The sequence below is a fragment of the Zophobas morio genome, unplaced genomic scaffold (genome assembly GCF_036711695.1).
Source record: "Zophobas morio isolate AGI-343-1 ecotype UQ-CSIRO unplaced genomic scaffold, CSIRO_AGI_Zmor_V1 ptg000021l, whole genome shotgun sequence".
In the NCBI taxonomy this organism is placed as follows: Eukaryota; Metazoa; Arthropoda; class Insecta; order Coleoptera; family Tenebrionidae; genus Zophobas; species Zophobas morio.
The window spans coordinates 22,276,927-22,296,909 of record NW_026972126.1 but is presented as its reverse complement, the minus strand read 5'-3'; the positions used below and the strand labels follow the sequence as shown (position 1 = coordinate 22,296,909).

At 35.1% G+C, this 19,983-nt stretch overlaps 2 protein-coding genes across 3 annotated transcripts; both read right to left on the bottom strand.

Moving 5' to 3' along the window:
- Positions 1-1,085: 1,085 nt before the first annotated feature.
- LOC135132176 (RE1-silencing transcription factor B-like) lies at positions 1,086-2,427 on the bottom strand. Its single transcript, XM_064060163.1, has 2 exons — positions 2,318-2,427; positions 1,086-2,268 (listed from the first exon to the last, which is right to left on the bottom strand). Exon 2 carries the CDS (start codon positions 2,256-2,258, stop codon positions 1,191-1,193), a length of 1,068 nt encoding a protein of 355 aa, XP_063916233.1. The 5' UTR covers positions 2,259-2,268; positions 2,318-2,427; the 3' UTR covers positions 1,086-1,190.
- Positions 2,428-16,197: 13,770 nt separating this feature from the next.
- LOC135132284 (zinc finger protein 142-like) lies at positions 16,198-19,949 on the bottom strand. 2 transcript variants are annotated; one of them, XR_010280994.1, is made up of 3 exons: positions 19,863-19,935; positions 16,567-16,734; positions 16,198-16,514 (listed from the first exon to the last, which is right to left on the bottom strand). XR_010280994.1 is itself a non-coding variant. In XM_064060316.1 (2 exons), exon 2 carries the CDS (start codon positions 19,603-19,605, stop codon positions 18,631-18,633), a length of 975 nt encoding a protein of 324 aa, XP_063916386.1. In that variant the 5' UTR covers positions 19,606-19,802; positions 19,863-19,949; the 3' UTR covers positions 18,566-18,630. The 2 variants fall into 2 exon arrangements, 1 of the variants encoding a protein (XP_063916386.1); XM_064060316.1 differs by lacking the exons at positions 16,198-16,514; positions 16,567-16,734 and adding an exon at positions 18,566-19,802 and having other exon boundaries at positions 19,863-19,949.
- Between the last annotated feature and the right edge of the window lie 34 nt (positions 19,950-19,983).

Sequence of the window (19,983 nt, the reverse complement as noted above, 5' to 3'; positions counted from 1 at the left end):
CGAAGATCCTATTTTAAGTGATGTAATCATAAAGGATCACAATTGCTGCCCAATAATTTACTATTCCTTTCATTATCTACTGTGAATTATTTATAAAATCAAGCTGTCAACATCTTTCGTACGAAGTTAGTTCAGACATACTTCCTAAAATTTAGGCGCGCGAAATTCAAATAGTGATCAGGCAAGGATAGCTTCATTGTAATCCCTCCATGCACGAGAGAGATGTGTGACAGGAGGATGTCGTCACAGGCTCTGCTAGGAAAAGAACACGACATGGTGGTATCTATTTATTATATGATCTAAGGATAAGACTGATTTTAATCTATCTTTTAAGAAAATAGAGGGTGGGTGGGCGGGGCAGTGGAAATTTTCATTTCCCACTAAAATCACACTGAAGTCATCAAACTGTCAACATCAACATTAGAAATGGGGGTAAAATTTTACAAAGGGCACTTTTCGATTTCGCACAAACTGTTTGCACACAACTCTTCTACAGCACCCCCTTATCACGTTCCTCACCTTCAAATGCTTACTTTTGCCACAAAAAAATTGTTAAATTTCCCATTTACACACTCTTCAATGGGAAGCCGTTACCAACATAACCTCACTTTTTATAGTCAACTACACGCGTAAGTGTAATGTCGGGTTTTTAGTGGAGGCACCCCATTACAAACATACCCCTACACGTGGCACTTCTTGTTCCGTGGATCATTTAGTTATTGGAATTCGTGCGAGTTCAACTGTGTGTGTAGTTGGTTGCCTACATGTGGCGCAACTAATAGGGTGCAAACCATAGGGCGAACACTAATTTTTTTTTTCTGACACAAGGGAGCATTTCCACAACTTTTGAAGGCAAGAAACGTGATCAGGGGGTGATGTAGAACCGCTTTACGCAAACAGTTTGTGCGAAATTGTGAAGTGTCCTTTGTAAAATTTGACCGAAATTTCTATTAAAAATCGTCCCTCTTACGTTGCGAATTGGAACTAATATTAGTGGCGGGAATATTCAAAATAACACTAAAAGGTTGTACCACGAAAAGTACATAGCAGTTTTTTTTTCTTTACTTTACTGGGATGATGAGCTGTCACAGTGAAATAATGAAATTTATTAAAAAAATACAAAGAGCGTATCATCGATTACCAGCCGATAAAACACGCACTTAACCTAACATATTTCGCCATTTTAGTACCTATTTCTTGCCAGAGTGCCGCGTTTCCATGTGTCTTTTCAAATGGGCTGCCCGTTTCCCCTTATATGGGCACTCCTTACACTCAAACCATTTAATATCCTCTTCATCTACATGCCGAGCCAATACATGTTGCTTTAAATTCGCGTTTGACTTAGCTTTATATGGGCACTCTTTACACTTGAACCATTTAATTTCCTTCTTATCTGAATGACGTGCAACCACGTGTCTATTTAAATTTGACTTGTCTTTAGCTTTAAATTCACATTCTTCACAGTGGTACCACACGACGTCTTTTTTAGCCAAGTGGTTAGTACTCATGTGAGTGACCAAATTATGACTGTACTTACTTTTGTATGGACACTTGTCGCACTCATACCAGTTAATTTCTTCCTCATCTAAGTGGTGCGTATTTAAATGCCTTTGTAAATTCGCTCTATATTTATCTTTATACAAACACTTTTCACACTTATACCACTTAATCCGTTCTTCTTTTTGATGTTGCGTGGTCAAGTGAAGTTGCAAATTTCGTTTTAGTTTGGCTTTGAACGGACACTCGTTACATTGATACCATTTAACGTCTTGTTCGTGCTGTGATATTACATGATCTTTTAAAAGCCGTTCCAGTTGAGTTCTATAAGAACACTCATTACATTCATACACGGTGGTACATTTTCTGCGTTTATTCAGTTCCTTCGGACAACACGCAGCGGCATGTTGAAGCCATTTCATACAAAAATGTGTTTCGAAGCCACATTTTTCACACATGTAGTTCCGCACGGTGACTTTAGCCGACAAATTTTCGTCTTTTTCGTACAGACTGTGGTACTGTTTCAGGTGCTGCTTGAAAACGAGAGTCAAGTCCGTTTGGAAATCGCAGTCTTCACAGTAAAAAGTTTCGAGTGGGGAATTTCCGCAATTAAACGTGGATAGGGGTGCACGGTGTTGTCTGACGTGGTTTACCATCACGAAAAGGGATCTCGTAAAATACGGACAAACGTTACAAGTGTGGACATTGTTCGGGGATTTGGGGCCCCCGGTAATATTCTGAGAGTACCGCAGGAAGGACATCCTGATTCGCCTGAAGTAGTTATTATCAGTAATACGGTAGTTTATGAATTTTTTCTTACCTAAAAAATTTGTCAAACGCGTGGAAAATGTTTCGACCGTTTTTAACCGAAAGTTTCAAAAAAACACAACCTCAAATATCGTGCATATTATGCAACCCAATATACACGAATTAAATTTGGTGAGCAGGGTTGCCAAACTAAATTTTGTTAAAGTCCATGAACTAATCTCAAAAAAAATCCCGTTTTTTTCTATGAATTCTTTTGTTTCACATGGTTTTATAAAAAAAAAACAATGAAATTCATACTTTATTGCACATATTTAATATTCAGTCTTATTAATGCTTGAAACAAAAATTAAAAATATAAATTTCTTCGGTCTCTATTTTTACCTCATCGTACGCTGTTTCCATTTTAGTTTCACCTTTTATAGTTCCCTGTGTTTCGTCGTTTTCCATTTTCACATTTCCCCACATTTCTTCATTCTCCACATCTCATGTTGAGAGCAAACTAGTTATACAGGGTGTCTCAGAAATAAGTACATTAATTTTAATCAGTTATAGAGCTCATTGAACTCAACAACTTTTTTTAGTAGAGTTTTGTCCAGAACTTTTTAATTATCAAGTTAAAAATTGTTAAAGTTATACCCGAATTAAGGTTACCCGCCCATGGATCCTCAGTCACCCATGGACACTAATAATTATTGTAATTAATAATTTATGGTCAAAAACAGTTACTAGGATACGTATTTTCCTAATCTTGTCAATGTGACAAACATTTAGAGAGAAATTGAAAATCCTGCTGCCTAATGGCGTACGGAATTTCATCGGCCCAAATGTGGGTGTTGAACACCTTCCCTCGTGTAACCGACCTCATCAGTTGATGGTATAAGAGATACAAAATTTGCTTGTTCGTTTATTTTTCTATTAACCCACTCACAAAAGTTTTGCCTACGTGGTAAGTTTCAATAACTGAACTTTCTGGTCCTGAAAGGGGTACATTTGTTCTCTGAGTATCCTCCAAATACTACTCTCTGATACATCACACTAGACAGTGATGCGTGCTAGTGCCCGGTCGAGCTTCGACACTCTTCAAAACAGCCTCTTCAATATTAGCAATTCTATTACTACGTAACTTATCCCGATCCTGAGGTGCAGGTTTAAAAGATCCATACTCTCGAAAATGCTGCAACGTTCTTAAAACTGCGCACATTTGGCAGACGATTTGGGAGGTTTTCTGAAAAAATTCGTTGGGCGGGAGTGCCGTTTCCCCGAGCTTCACCGTACGTTAGTTAAAACGATATCGGTGCATTCCAGATTTGAAAACAATGCCATTTCAACACATTTCGTCTATAAATTAGAAATCTGTGCCAAACAAACTTTAAAGAGACAACGTTTAATAAAAACATTGACATAAAAATGATTGTCAGTGTCAAAACGGTTGCTACGGTACCTTCTTCATTGTTGTAGTGTTGCTATTATTTAAGTTATTATTTAAGGTGAACATAGAAGGCTCGTGAATATATGGGTGGGAAAATTCGAAATTCGACTTGAGTTTTCGAAAAAATGCTAGATAAAAAAGTTGTTCCGTTTCACGAGTTCTGTTACTGGTTAAAATTAATGTACTTATTTCTGAGACACCCTGTATATTAAAAGAAAATAAGGCAATAATTAAGCCCCACCCACCCGCCCCATCTCACTTGTGATGCATTTTTCATTTGTTGTTAGATCGAGGGGAGGAGCGGAGTTGCAAAATTAAGATTTCTTGTTGTGAAAAGATGACTATGTATATTAAGAAAAAAGGTTAAATATAAGCCCCGCCCACTTTCCTTCATATCAATTGTGATTTTGTTTTATTTGTCGTGAGCCGGGGGGCGGGGCTTAATTGCAAAATTTTATTACTCTACAAAAAATTATCATGCGAAACACGTTATAAATATCTTGTTGAAAGATAACTATATATACACATTCAGAAAAAGAAGCGAATATTTAACGCTACGGCCTGATGGGCTCATGGTATTGGTGGTCTTGGGCGGTGTAGATGGTCTCAAGAGGGGGCTCCATGTGAATAAACTCGTTGAACACTCCCGCGAAAGACATTTTGGTTTGTCTACAATAAGAAATTGGTTTACCGTGGACACAGTTGGTGTCTCACCTACAGCTCTGATGACGGACTGTTTAAGTTCGAAACGTAGAAATCACTTTGTGCATGCAGCAAAAAATGGTTTTTGTAACAGTCCTTGACACGTTTTTGACACCGAATAACATAACGTAAAATTTAGTGTGGTATGCAACCAGCATTACAACTTCACTTTTTATTTAATTTTACGAAATTTGATCAGTCACAAATATTAATTTAATCACGAATGGTTTTACTTCAGCTTTTTGGACCATTCTGACAATTATCCAGCGTTGATAGCAGTGTTACTGTTAATCACAAGGCAGGTCAGGCAACCAGTTAAACACAACTCATTACCAATCTAATACTATTAAACGAGCAAAGTTTGTATATATATACATGTTTTTTGTAATTGTAGCACCCAAACCGTATGTTCGTTGCAATAGTAGCACCCGATTTTACAAAGTGGCACCCGACTTTGGGTGCCAGTATGTTTTTAAATGGGAGTCTAAAGTCCCTAGATAACCAGTATATATCTAGTGACTTTATGGGAGTCTAAAGTCACTAGATCTACTATTACTTTTAGAAAGTACGGCAAACTGCCTGTGGTCGGAATTCGACAGAGAGGAACCTAACCTATGTGTTAAACAAAGATAGCGCGAGGTTAGTAATTTTCGCTATCTGTCAACGAAAGGTTGATGTGTTTACGATTTGAGGTTACGACAGACTGTACTAGAATTATTGAGTTAACGGACCGGAAAGAACACTATTCCAGTCCCAAAGTAACTCCAGCCCTATTCAACGAGAAAGTGTCACCGGTAACCAGCAAACAGTCGTGGAAGACGTGTTACCACCAAGGCAATTGACGGCCAAATGACAGTAACAGGATCGCCATACTGGAAGCAAAAAATACCTGCTGTCGAAAAGACGGAGCATAACAAGGACACAGATATATTTCTATTTCATAAAAGTTACTAATTGCCACACATTTCAAGATCGAGTCACATTATGGGAGTCGGCTCATTAGCGTCATCTGACATCGAAACGAAAAACTACGAAATTTCGTATTGGAAGGTGTACTCACCAGAGGGCGCCCTTGCATATACAGATTTACATACAGATATAATGGCACTACAAACTGGCACCACTATATACTTGTATCAAACTGGCACCCGAAAACTGGCAACACTGCATTCATGGCATTTACAGAGTATTCGTCTTCGCAGTGAAGTTTTTAGTTCAGCTGTAATTGTGAAAAATGTATTCATAAAGTAAAAGATTAGTTCGTCTAGGAATACAACAACTTAAAAATGGAAGAATACCTATTGTTCTATTTAATTTCATGTTATCTTAAAAATCAAATTTCTTTTAAAATACATTTTAGTTCTTAATTATAACTACACATATGCCATAAGTAACAAATTCTAAGTTTTTGAAATACAACTAATAACTTCTCAATCGTTACAGAATTTCGAAGTTTACAATTAATCAGATTTAGTAGAAAATAGAAATAAAAAAACTTTACATTTTACAAACTTCATAACAATCCGATGACTTCTAAATATTTTGCAAGACAGTTACAAAGACAGAGAGAAAAATTAAAGTAATATTTAATTTAGATAAACAAAGTTGGAAAAAAAAAATGTTATCAGTATTAAGATACGAAGCAAACTTCTAAAGCACACTTTGCGGAGAAAATAATTGGTTACAGTTTGAAAAAATTAATGGAAAAAACAAATTCTACCAATTTTAAAATTAAGGTATTGGAAGAAACTGAAACTGATCTGGAAAGATGAAAATGACGAAGAAGAAAATACAGAAGAAACAAAACAAAACTGCGGACCGGAATTACTAGGTTTTTGAACTAGTGACTACCCGACCTGGACCGGAGTTCAGGTTTTTGTGTGACAAAGGATATACAGTATTTATGCTAAAAAAATATCTCAAACTATTTATACAAAAGTTCACAATTTTAGTATGTATGTATTTGTGAGGTGGTGAAAGATGACTTTATTTTAAGTATTTCACAAAAAGTGAATATATCGTTTTGGATACAATAAAAAAAAATAGTCGAAGGTTATTTCGACAGAACTTTCCTGGTCGTTAGACTATAGTCCGACAAATCTCGCTGCATTAAAAAATTATAAAATTGATGTTGCGATGTTAGTTTCGTGCAGTGTTTGGAAGTAATAAGTAATGACTTAACGAGTAATTGTAATGCATTACTTTTCAAAAAATGTAATGAGTAATTGTAGCGAATTACTTTTTTTTGAGTAATTCAGTCACTTTTACAATTACTTTTACCCCAAATACTCAAAAATATTGTTTTGTTTTTCTCCACGAATCGTTTATTTGACCTGCTGGGATTATTACACCTAGTTCGTCCCCACAAACAGAAGATTAACACAAGGAGTGAAAAATCTAAAACGAGTCTAGCACAAAATTTGTTAAAAAACCACGTAATCATAATATACATAAACTCTTAATCATTTTAAGGGTGAGCTAAAACATATTCCAGCATAAGGAAATACATATAAACATCTGTCCAAGTTTTTGCCAAAAGTATACGTCCGATTGTAATAAACTTCACACCGTTGAAATGAGCGTAAAAAACCCTACCCAGACTGCTTGTCCGTTTTTTAAATTTTGTTGTCAAAAAAAAAACACTACAACGCCTTAAAATTGTGAAGAGTATGAGATTATCTGGTTTGCGCTATTTATGGATCAATTTTAAATTTCCAAAAAGGTACATAGTAGAAATTGTATTAAAAAGTTCATTGCGCTTTACAGAAATAAAATGTCTTAATAAATATTTTAGTAAACAGGGGCAGAATATTTAAAATTTATGGTCAAACAAACTTTAGCCATTTTTCTGGTCCACACAAATCTATAACCAGTAACCGAGAGAGTGCGTCCTTTTAAACCACTCATTATACGACCATGAAATTTTATGAGAGTGTCCACCCTCTAAGGTTTTCTAAATTTAATCTGTAAGTCACAACGCCAAGTAAGAGGCAATTAAAGACAGACTTTTAAGTTTACATTATCTTGTAGCCCCCTTCTAAGTATTTAGAAACATCCTTATTGTTAAAGATTGGTGGACTAATATTTACGATACATTTACACGTAGCCAATAAGATATTTTGAAATCTCCCACCAATGCAAATTTTTGTTTAAAAGTTGTTGAAGTTGGCATCGAACTTTTATTTGTAGCTAGAGTGAAATGAAATTAGACGCAAAAGAATTGGATCTTCAATTTTTGGTAAAATATGTAACATGTTGCCCCACAACAATTCCATCTAGCGCCGCAGTAGAAAGGATGTTTAGTGTTGACGCGGATGTTTTTAAGATAAAACGTCATGCCTCAGCTGACGAAAATTTTGAATGTCAGTTATTATTGAATTTAAATTATGAATATAATCCTCTTACGTGAAGTATTTACTTGTTTTATTTTATTTACTGATGTGGGTATGTAACAAATGCGTCAGTAAAATAAATCACTCTGCCATTTTCGTTCTAACACGTTTGTTTCCCTTTGGACCCACAAATATCTAAAATTGTATCTTCATCAAATTTTTCAAAGTGCAAAAAGTATTTGCTAAAGTAATCCATTACTTTTTAGAAGTAATTGTACCAATCACTGTGATAACCTCCTCAAAGTAAAAACCAGCGGCGGAATTAAGATCCCGCAGCCCCTGGATCGTAGATAACCAACAGTAAAAAATGTAGATATTCTCCGGTTCTCAGTACAAGTTTAATTTCGACTGCTTATGTAATTAGACAACTAACAAGTTCAGATTACAAGCATCAGTTGTTAAAAGAAAATTAAACCGATTTTTTCTTTTCAAAGCAGAAGAGAGGACTGATTAATTAATTAATCACATTCAGTTTCTTCCTAAAAACACTCATAAATTTGAAGAACATTTATCCTGCAAGATTATAAAATCATGGACAAAGTTTGATTGACGATAACCATGCTTCCAATAAACTTAAGATATTTGCAAGATTTCACAGCATTCAGCTTTTACAATTTAGAAGTTAATTTGTAAAATATTGTTAGGTAATTTTGATTTTTTTTTCAAATATCTAAGTAAATCAGGGGTAAAGACTCAACACGGATTTATAAATCACACATGTAGATGCATGTCATTTTATAAAATTTTAAAATATTTATTCGGCAGAATTATATGATATGGCGTCATAATTTTTTGGGGAGGTCATAAATAAGTACATTTTGAGTATTCATTTATTAAACTTTTTATAACCTTAAAACGTTTGCAAGTTTTCAGCGCATTCGGTTTTGCAATTTCAAAGTTAAATTGTAAAATAAAATTTTTAATTTTTCACAAAAATGTGGATCTCTAGCGTAAAAAGTCAACGTGGATTCTTAAATTACACATGCAGGAATATGTCTCTGCCTGCTGTTCCGATTTTTATTAAACAGGTAATCTCCGAAAGTACTGGGCCAATTGTTGTCAAATTTTGTATTTATATACATTAGGAAATCATGTGGATGGTAAAACGCTAACCAAAATTTATCTAATCATCCCCACCACAATTGTGTGATGACGTCGTTCCAAAATTGTACATAGTAAATGGGTTTTAAATTGTATTAAATAACAATGGTTTATGACCTCGTGCTGAGCTTTTATTCAAAACGTCCAGATTTTTGGAAAAAAAATCACAATTATAAAACAAAAATTTTTTTGCAATTTAATTTTGAATTTGCAAAACCGAATGCTTTGAAATCTTGCAGATGTTATAAAGTTATGATAAGCATAATAAATTTTGTAATTGATGACGTCGGCTCAAAATTTTGCTGAATAAATTCTATCTAAAATGTCCTAATATAATGAGTCTATACTTGTGATTTATCATTCCATTAATATTTTTTGGATTTGATTATACAGGCTAACTGAAAATATGATAAGTATGATAAACATAATATGTAGTATACATAAACAAAATATGTTTATTATCCCCTGAAAAAAATGATGTCAGCTCAAAATTTTGCCGAATAAATCCCATCTAAATTGTACAAATTATGATGAGTCTGTCCTTGTAATTTATCATTTCTGGCATATTTTTTGGATTTGCGGATACAGGGTGACTCAAAAAATTAATGAATGTATGAATTTATTTTATTGATTTAATCTGGAACTGCTAAACCCAATGCTTTGAAATCTTAGAAATGTTTTAAATTTATCATAAGCATGGTAAATTTTTTATCAAAATGTATTTGCTCATCACCCCTAAAAAAATTATGACGTCACCTCAAAATATTGTTGAATAAATCCTGTCTTAGATGTACAAAATATGATAGGCCTATACTTATCACTGCATGAATATTTTTAGACTTGCTTATGCGGGGTGTCTCAAAAAAATTAATGAATGAGTCAGTTTATTTTATTGATTAAATCAGGAACGGCTCACTCCATTTTCTCAGAAAATTTTGGGAATTGAATACAGTTTTTTTTTTAGTATTACAGTGCACCAATCCAAGTTGATATACGTCTCGCTGTTTTTTCTTGCACTGGTAAAACGCTGTAACTACTTTTCTTTTGTGCTGTGACTAGTATTATCCATGTTGATGACTTCATTACAAATTTTTATCGGTCAAATTAAGAACCAGTCATCCCATTTCCTCGAAAATTTGAAAAACATGTCTTTATAATAACAATAATGTTAAAATAAGAATTATACGGCGTGTTATTGAAAGGTACATACAAAATAAAATCGGCAATTGGTCTGGACGTATGGGTGCTAAAAGTAAAAAAAAGTTCAGGTAAATGTGTTCTCCTTTTAGAGACTAAAATTATTAAAATTTATGTCCAAATTCGTTGTACGTTTCTGATAAAAAGATCATCTTTCGTTTCTATAGCAACATTTAGTCCTGACAAAAGTTTTATTGTTACAGTTGCTAGGATTTACTAAACTAAATTAATTTTAACGATTTATCCTTCAGTAGCGTCTAAAAAGGTTGGATAAGGGTTAATTTTCCCCTTATAATTTTGATAACACAAAGTACGTTTTTCAGGCTTCTTAGACTTCGCGAAGAACTGTCAATTTTGTTGTGCGTACATTTTAATAACACCCTGTATTATACGATCAGAACATTTTGTTCGATTGTGGTTTAAATAATAATTTTAGCCTTTGTTTTGAAAACATAAACACATTCAAATCTAACTAATTTCTATGTGACATTCTCTCGATGTATAGACATAAATAAACACTTGACCATCAGATTGCTATTGCCTAGTGTTGGAGGACAAGTGTTATTAAAGATGGATTATTTTAAGTTCAATATGGTGAGTCATCAGAATCTAACAACAGACTGTCAGTCAGTAGCGTAACATGCACACTTCAGAAAGGGGTGGTTTTTAAATTTATTTTTTTGAAATCGCAAACAATAACACGTGGAAACATAAACTTAAGTGAACTGGTTAACACACTAGCACGAATGCGGATGAATCGATTAGGCACTAATTTGAACAGGTACAGGTAGAAAAGTTCACTATGACAGAGAAACGATGACGGACGCCTCTGAGGGTGCGCCCATTCGAATATGCTCCATATGTTTCATTGTACTTCAGGAGCGAGGGACGTTCTGTCGAAAAAACTTTTGACCAATTTTTTTATAGGATTTTAAATGTCTTTCCTTTTGAAATCATGCTTGAAATTAAAACTATACTGAATTAAAAAACTATATCAACGCAGGCATGCTGTTTTACACAACCTGTTTCTCATATTATTTTTCGCATTTTAATTAAGATTTGCTTATCAAATTTTTATGCCAGCATTAGACAATTGTCAACAATAGTGTCTTACGGTATTTTACCTTTCAATACTAATAATAACAATATTTGTGCAAATTCCCTCTTAGCATATGCTGCCAAAATATACTAAATTTACGATAAGTGGGTACGAAGCACCTAAGGTATTGTAATATGTTTGTTTGGATGAACATAAAAAAGTGGCAACAACGCAAGGTGCCACAAAAGCATTGATTGTCTCAATTTATATACAGATGGGTGCCTTATTACTGTTAATTTTGATTGTGCTTCTTTTACATTATTTATCAAATCAGTATATACACCGGGCGTCACAATTACATTCATCCTACAGGGTGCCACTTAATACAAAACTTATGTATATATATATTTATATATACAGGGTTAGTCACGAGAGAATTACTTCTGAAAATTATTTTTACGCAACCCAAAATACTAATAACCTGTACCACTTGATATTATCTAAATTTAAAATGAAATGCCTAATCCATGATTGCTTTGACTTTGGCAGTGTCACTTTGACGTTAATTAATTTTTAACGTTTTTTTTTTCATCGTTGACTCGCCTCTAGAGTCCCATTGGATCGACGACATACAGTCAGATCAATCTGGGCTATACTGAAGCCGTAAGTGCTCTACCAATGTTGTTCGCCGCTAATGTGCATGTGTTAATTCGCCATCTCTGCGTCACCTAGAGCCTCTTCGAAGTGCAAATCTGCAACCTCTGGACTTCTTCGCCCGTCCATTTACAAAAAAGCCGTAGCATCCCCCCAAAATGCCCAACATTTCCAACAGATTAGTAGTTAAATTATTTACTTACTTGTTTGAGTCTGTGTTGTAACCTTTGAATAAAATGCCGTAAAAGGAATTTTTAGAAATAATTTTCTCGTGATTAATCGGTTGCAAAAGATCAAGAGGCACACTGACAAATTTATTAGCGGCACCGGAGGAGATTTCCGACTGGCTGCGGTACCACCATAGACACTCGCGTAACCTCCTTTTCCACAATTGTCAAAATGAGATTGCCAAACTCAAAGCAATCATGGATTAAGCATTTCATTTTAAATTCAGTTAGTATCAAATGGTACATGGTATTCGTATTTTGGGTTGCGTAAAAATAATTTTCAGAAGTAATTCTCTCGTGACTAACCCTGTATATATATATATATGTAATGGGTTTCTCGAAAACGGCTCTAACGATTTCGATGAAATTTACAGGTTAGGGGTCTTTTGGGTCAAGAAATCGATTGATCATAGTTTTAACTTCTGAAAATTACAGCTTCATGCATTTTCAGCAATTTTCAGGCAGTGAATTATATTTGTTGCTAGGCAACATCAGATGACACTACACGAACACGAGATTGTTTTATATGAGAAGTTTGGGTGACAGTCTGACAGTACGTTTGACGTACCTTTTTATCTTCAATTGTACGTACCGAAACACGCTCCACTGTATAGAGGACGTTGAAATTCACCTCCTGAGGTGAGAAAATTTACCAAAAACTAAACAGTGAGCGGATAAAAGGCACACGAAAGTGTGTTGAATTGAGATTATTTTGTCAAGCATTCATTTCAGAGGTTCCACGGTCAGTGTCAACATGTGATCGTTTTCGGGGATGGGACCGTGTTATTTGAGTTTTTGGGCTCAACGTTTCGCACACTTTCGTAAATGGCATCTTCGGGAGCAGGGTTGAGATTGAGAAATTAGGAATAACACAAAAGAGCACGGTAACTCAGTATGTTAACCACACCAGAGGCGAAACTCTTCTGGCAGTAAGAATGTGGTTGTGACCTTTTTCTAGAGTCGAGAGAGAGAACTAGGAAAAAAAAAAACGACAGAGAGAAAACTTGGGTAACAAATGAGATGTCAAACAATAATTCCAGTTTTCTGTTCTTTAATCTCTACATGTCACTTATCAGTGTTTAAAACAAAGACTGCTTATGGAATTTCTTTTTTAATGTGTATTTTTAAGTAGCGCGTGTACTTCAAAATGCATACTATACGCATATTTATCTGTCCTAATCTGATCTAATATACTACCAAACGAGCCGAGTGAAACTCGGTCAACCAGATATTATAAATTAAACATTAAAAAAACTGAGTGCGATTTTCTTTAAAAACAGGAAAAAATCTTTTAAGTTGTTTATTTCAACAATTCTAGATTATATTATAAGCTTAATATCAAATACACAATCATAAGATTCGCAGGACACGAAACGAGCGATCAACCAGTGGCGTAACATAATAATAATACCCATCCATATTTGACAATTATATTTAAATTTCTTCGAACTCTGCTTTTACCTTTCAATTTCATCTTTTATAGTTCCCTATGTTTCGTGGTTTTCCATTTTCACATTTTCCCGCATTTCTTCGTTCTCCACATTCGTGACAAGTCTCGCCATCGCTTTTTTTAACCTATCAACAATTTCACATGGAAAAAAAAGCAAAACATAAGCCCCACCCACCCGCCCTATCCCAATTGTGACGATTTTTCCTCATTCGTCGTGAGCCAGGAGAGGCGGGGCTTAAGTTAGCCCTTTTTTTCTGTAGATACATAATCTTCTTTTCACAATATATTTGAAAACATATTGAAAATGGTGAATTTTTGTCGGGAAATATTGATTATACATTTACGCTCCGCCTCTCGCTCTGACCACGAATGAAAAATTCATCACGTTTGAGGTTAGGGCGGGGGGTGGGGCTTATTTTTTGACTTTCTTTTTTCTTGACATATATAGTTTTCTTTCAACAACACGATACTTTAAACATATTTCACATGGTAATTTTTAGTAGAGAAAATAAGGTTTTACTCTCCTGTCAACATTAACTTAAAATATCAAATGGTGAATTTAAGGTTAGAATTATTATCTGTTAAATATTGTGTTGTTGAAAGCAAACTATATATTAAAAGAAAATGAGGAAACGATTAAGCCCCACCAACCCGCCCCTATCTCACTTGTGATGAATTTTTCATTTGTTGTTAGATCGAGGGGAGGAGCTGAGTTGCAAAATTAAGATTTTTCTACAGTAAATTACTATTTTTAACAAGTTTTAAATTTCTTATTGTTAAAGATGGCTACGTATATTAAGAAAAAAAAGGTTAAATACAGCGTGTTATTGAAAGATACGTACAAAATAAAATCTACAATTGGTCTCGAAATATGGGTGCTAAAAGTAAAAAAAAGTTCAGGTAAAATTGTTCTCCTTTTCGAGATAAAAATTATTAAAATTTATATCCAAATTCGTTGTACGCCTCTGATAAAAAGGTCATCTTTCGTTTCTATAGCAACATTTAGTCTTGACAAAAGTTTTATTGTTACAGTTGCTAGGATTTACTAAAATAAATTAATTTTACCTATTTATCCTTCAGCAGCGTCTACAAAGGTTGAATAAGGGTTAATTTTCCCTTATAATTTTGATAACACAAAATAATTTTTTCAGGCTTCTTTTAGACTTCGCGAAGAACTATCAGTTTTGTTGTACGTACCTTTCAATAACACCTTGTATAAGCCCCGCCCATTTGCCTTCATGTCAATTGTGATTTTTTTTATTTGTCGTTAGCCGGGGGCGGGGCTTAATTGGAAAAAATGTATTTCTCTACAAAAAACTTGTTATCATGCGCAACACGTTGTAAATATTTTGTTGAAAGAAAACTATATATACACATTTAGAAAAAGAAGCGAATATTTAATATTTATTTTAATGCTTCCTAAGATACGACTGATATTGGCAAATGAGGGACCCTCCAAGAAAATAAAGGGCGGGTGGGCGGGGTTAGTACTTGCTCAGATAAGACTGATTTTGGCAAATAATATGTTCCCTAAGAAAATAAAGGGCGGGTGGGCGGGCCTAGTAGAAATTGTCATTTCCCACCAAAATCACACCGAAGTTTCTAAACTGTCAACAACGTCATTTCTTTTTTTTTTTTCTAAATATACATAGTATTTTTTGAACAACACGATACTGAAAAATATGTTTTTAATTTCTTCTAAAGAAATAAGTATTTTGCAGTTAAGCTCCGCCCCCTTGCTTCACGACGAATAAAAAAAATCATCACAATTGAGACAGGGCGGGTGGGCGGTCTTATATTTTGCCTTTTTGTTTGAATTTGTGTAGACTTCTTTTTAGAACATGAAACTTAAAACATGTTTAAAATGAAAGAGTTGAATAAGGAAATATCGATTTGCAGTTAGGCTCCGCCCCATAATTACAAAGTCCATATTTCCTTACAAAATGTACCATTTTAACCATGTTCTAAGTTTCTTGTTGTGAAAACATGGCTATGTATATTAAGAAAAAAAAATAGAGGGAGGGTGGGCGGGGTTAGTACTTGCTAAGGTAAGACTGAGTTTGGCAAATAATATATCCCCTAAGAAAAGAGAGGGCGGGTGGGCGGGGTTAGTAGAAATTTTCATTTGGCACCAAAATCACACTGAAGTTACCAAACTGTCAACAAAGTCATTTCCTTTTGCCCCACTTCGTCCGTCGTGGCGCCCACAAAAACGCCTCCCTATCTTGCCTTCAACCCCGTCACCCCCGTGGGGGCAACTCAACATTAGAAATTAGTTCTATTAAAAATTAAAGTCACTAGATTCATATCTTTCTAGTGACTTTATTAAAAATCGTCCCCCTGCGGCACCTTATGTTGCGAATTGGAACTAAAACTACTAGCGGGAAGATTCAAAATAAAACTGAGTTTGTTTGGACACAGTTGGAGTTTCACCTAAAGGTCTGATGACGAATTGTTAAGTTCGAAACGTAGAAATGACTTTGTGTATGCAGCGAAAAACGGTTATTGTAACAGTCCTTGACAGGTTTTTGACACCAAACAACATAACCTAGAATTTTAGTTGCGTAATGCAACCAACATTACAATTTCTTTTCTGTATCTAATTTTTACAAAATTTTATGAATCATAAAGTTTAATTTAATCATGAATAGTTTGAAAAACAGGAAACGCTCTTTTGAATTATTTATTTGAACAATTACATTTTATTATAAGATTAATATCAAATACAAAATCCAGCCAAAATCATATCCATATTTGACATTTAAATTTCTTCAAACTCAGCTTTTACCTCGTGTTGCACTATTTCAATTTCATCTTTTATAGTTCCCTGTGTTTCGTCGTTTTCAACTTTCATTTTTCCCGGCTTTTCTTCATACTTTGCATCCGTGACAAGTCTCGCCATCGCCTTTTTTAACCTGTCGACAGTTTCCGGCTTAAATTTTTTTATCGTTCGTGAAACGTCATAGAAAAATAAGTCCACGGGGTGAACGTATTCCTCCTTTTTTCTCTTCTGTGATTCCAAATCGTCTGTCTTCCACGTCTGCGCCATCTTGGAAAACTGAAAAATAATATCACTTAAAAATTTGTTGCACATTTGTACAAATATTTACTTAATACTTAGCTGGACGACGCAACACTTGTTTCTTCATTCTTCTTGGCTTCTTCAATTTCCGCATCAACGATAAGATCCCCGATGGCTTCCTTCAATCTGTCGAACGTCTCTGGTTTCATTCTCTTCACTGCGAGTGCAAGATCCTTGAAAAACGCGCCCATTTTTTCTAAAAACGTCACATTTAAACAGTGTTTTGACGTTTGTCGCCGATTTTTCAAATAAGAAAACACTCGTTTAAATTATTTATTTCAACAATGCTATAAGCTTAATGTCAAATACAAAATCATACAAAATAATAGAATATTTTAAGTTAAAGCTCCATGTTTTCTTCCATTTCTTCGATTTCGGCGTCCATCACAAGATTCGCCACTGTTTGCTTCAGTCTGTCGATGGTTGACGGTTTGAATTTCCTCACAGTCTGAATAACCCCTTCGAAAAATGACTGTATTGATTGGACGTCTTGTTCGATTTCCATGTCTTCAACGTCTTCTTCGCCTATGACCTCCTCAAGCTGCAGTTCTTCCTCTTCGTTTACAGACTCGTCCTGGTTGGTACTCGTCTCGCATTCATAAACTATTATATTAATACTATTTGCGCCGTTTTTTCTCCGCATATCTCTTTTACAGATATGGGGTATAAGAAATTGCAGCTCTTCTTCGTAGCAGTGGGGTTTAAGATCTATTTGAAGACTGCGTTTACGCATGTACTTGACGAACCCATCCCGGATGGTTTTCCACTGGCTTCTTACTGTATCCACTGAAACGAGAGAATTCAAATATGAAAGCAAAAATGCACGCGAAATAAAAAACGTTTCCCTTGCAGAAATACAATGACGTCATTTCAAAATTTATTAAAGAAATCTGGTCCTCTACGCAGTACATTATTGCAAATGTTTCCTCGTCACCCAGTAAAGTTTAAAGTAATCAATTCAAGCCGCAACTGACTCGACGCTAATTTTTGCTTTATTTTATAATAATTTCGTTTTTGATACCCAACACACCCTCCGCCACTGACCTGTTGCGACATCATTTCGACCATAAACAATCATGGCGACCTCCATCCATTTCTCCATCGTAGTTTTTCCATATTTTTGACACTGTCTTCTGGCTGCGGTCAAAGACTGGTCATACAGGAACGGTCTTTGGTGCACTGCCTCGATAATTTCTTTCGCACGGGCTATTTTTTTCGCGGCCAACCTGTCAATTTGCGACTCTTTAACATGACCCTCCAAGAAAATAAAGGGTGGGTGGGCGGGGTTAGTACTTGCTAAGATAAAACTGATTTTCTCAAATAATATATTCCCTAAGAAAATAGAGGGCGGGTGGGCGGGCCTAGTAGAAATTGTTATTTCCCACCAAAATCACACCGAAGACTAAACTCTCAACAAAGTCATTTCTTTTTTTTTTCTAAATATACATAGTATTTTTTGAACAACACGATACTGAAAAATATTTTTAATTTCTTGTAAAGAAATAAGTATTTTGCAGTTAAGCTCCGCCCCCTTGCTTAACGACGAATAAAAAAAATCATCACAATTGAGACAGGGCGGGTGGGTGGGCTTATATTTTGCCTTTTTGTTTGAATATGTGTAGACTTCTTTTCAGAACATGAAACTTAAAACATGTTTAAAATGGAAATGTTGAATAAGGAAATACCGATTTGCAGTTAGGCTCCGGCCCATAATTACAAAATCCATATTTCTTTACAAAAATGTACCATTTTAACCATTTCTAAGTTTCTTGTTGTGAAAAGATGGCTATGTATATTAAGACAAAAAAGGCAAAATATAAGCCTCGCCCATCCGCCCTATCTCAATCGTGATGAATTTTTCATTCGTTGTCAGAGCGAGGGGCGGATTTTCCTATACAAATTTACCATTTTAAACATGTTTTACTTTTCTTGAAGAAACATGAAAAATTTATTGACTTGGCACCACTGCGGGGTTATGTTTAGGGAATTTTGTGTCCCCAAACTTGTCATAATGAAATTATTGCGCGAAAAAAGACAAAATAACTTTATTGCGTGGACCAAATAATTACAAAAAAATCGCGTTCAAACTACGTCACGTAGACATTAAGTTCATAAACAAGTCTTTTTTCTGATGTTTTAACAAATTATGCATCTTAAGAGTATTCATCCACTCAGTACTAAACGAACACTGATCGCACTGAAAAGTCACCGCCGCCTTTTTCTCAACGTACTTGTTCTTCTCGTGCGCCTCTTGAATATGCTTGCTCAAACACCGCCTGCTCACAGTTTTCAGTGGACAAAAAACGCACTGAAACACATTGTGGCCGTTACAAAACGCGCACAAAAACACGTTGTGTCCAGATTCCTGTATTTGCGGGCAATTAATGGCCAGAACTTTCGGAATTTCGCGATCCCTATCGGTGAACTCTTTCTTATTGATTTTGTGTTCGACTTTGTAAATGTAGCACGAATGCACTTCTCTCATGTGTCGCTTCATGTGATCAGCGCGTATCGTTTTGTGCTGGCACACTTTACATTCGAACAGTGGAATTTGCTCGACTGAGGTGTGTAGGGCTCTGATGTGTCGTTTCAGCGAGCTTTCCTGGCGCGTTTTGAAGGGGCAAAAGGCACACATGACCCACAAGGAATCTTCGCCGACATGACTAGACATGTGCTTGTATAATAGACACTTCCAGTTAGTGGTAAACGAACACTTTTTGCACGAAAAGTTTGACAGATTGCACTGTAAGGGACACCGTTTGCACTTGTGAAGTTTGTGGTTTATGTAAGAGTTGTGGTTACGGATGTAGTGATTGAACAACATTAGAAGTGAGTGAGTTTTGTAGCTGCATTGCTCACAAACTTGTATTAGAGTTCTTCGGTGTTTTTTTAAGGTGGTGTTTAGATGTTCGTAAGTGTGATGCTTCAAGTCCACTAGTAATTGACTGTTGAATACACATTGGTCACAGTAGTAACTGGTCAAGGTTTTGGAACAGTGAAAATAATTTGGGAATGTGGGCGACGATGTCACGCTTTCCAGGCGATTGGGGTCTTTATCCGTCTCCATTCGAATTACATAACCTCACTTTGTATTTTTGGTACTGGAGATGATACCACAGACTATATTAAACAAAAGCCGTTACATAATAAGTCCAAAAGACAATATTTTAACTACGTGAAGTTCAAATTAATGCCACAGTTAGCAAATACTTATAAAGAGGTAATTGTGGGTACACATAACCCCACTTTGATTAATTATTAATGCTGGAACATAAAACATATGATGTAAAATAAACATTAAGTAAAATTGTATGTAAAAATTACCACAAAAAGAACGTTCTGCTTGAAAATTAAGTGAAACTCGTACAAATTAAATTAAAATATTTCCACAACTGTCATCGTAGTGACATATAGTGACATGAGTGACATTGTCAAACACAAAGAT

Excerpts from the sequence above, each read along its gene's own strand:
- LOC135132284 (XM_064060316.1), bottom strand. The coding sequence starts at position 19,605 with ATGGAGACGGATAAAGACCCCAATCGCCTGGAAAGCGTGACATCGTCG.
- LOC135132176 (XM_064060163.1), bottom strand. The coding sequence starts at position 2,258 with ATGTCCTTCCTGCGGTACTCTCAGAATATTACCGGGGGCCCCAAATCC.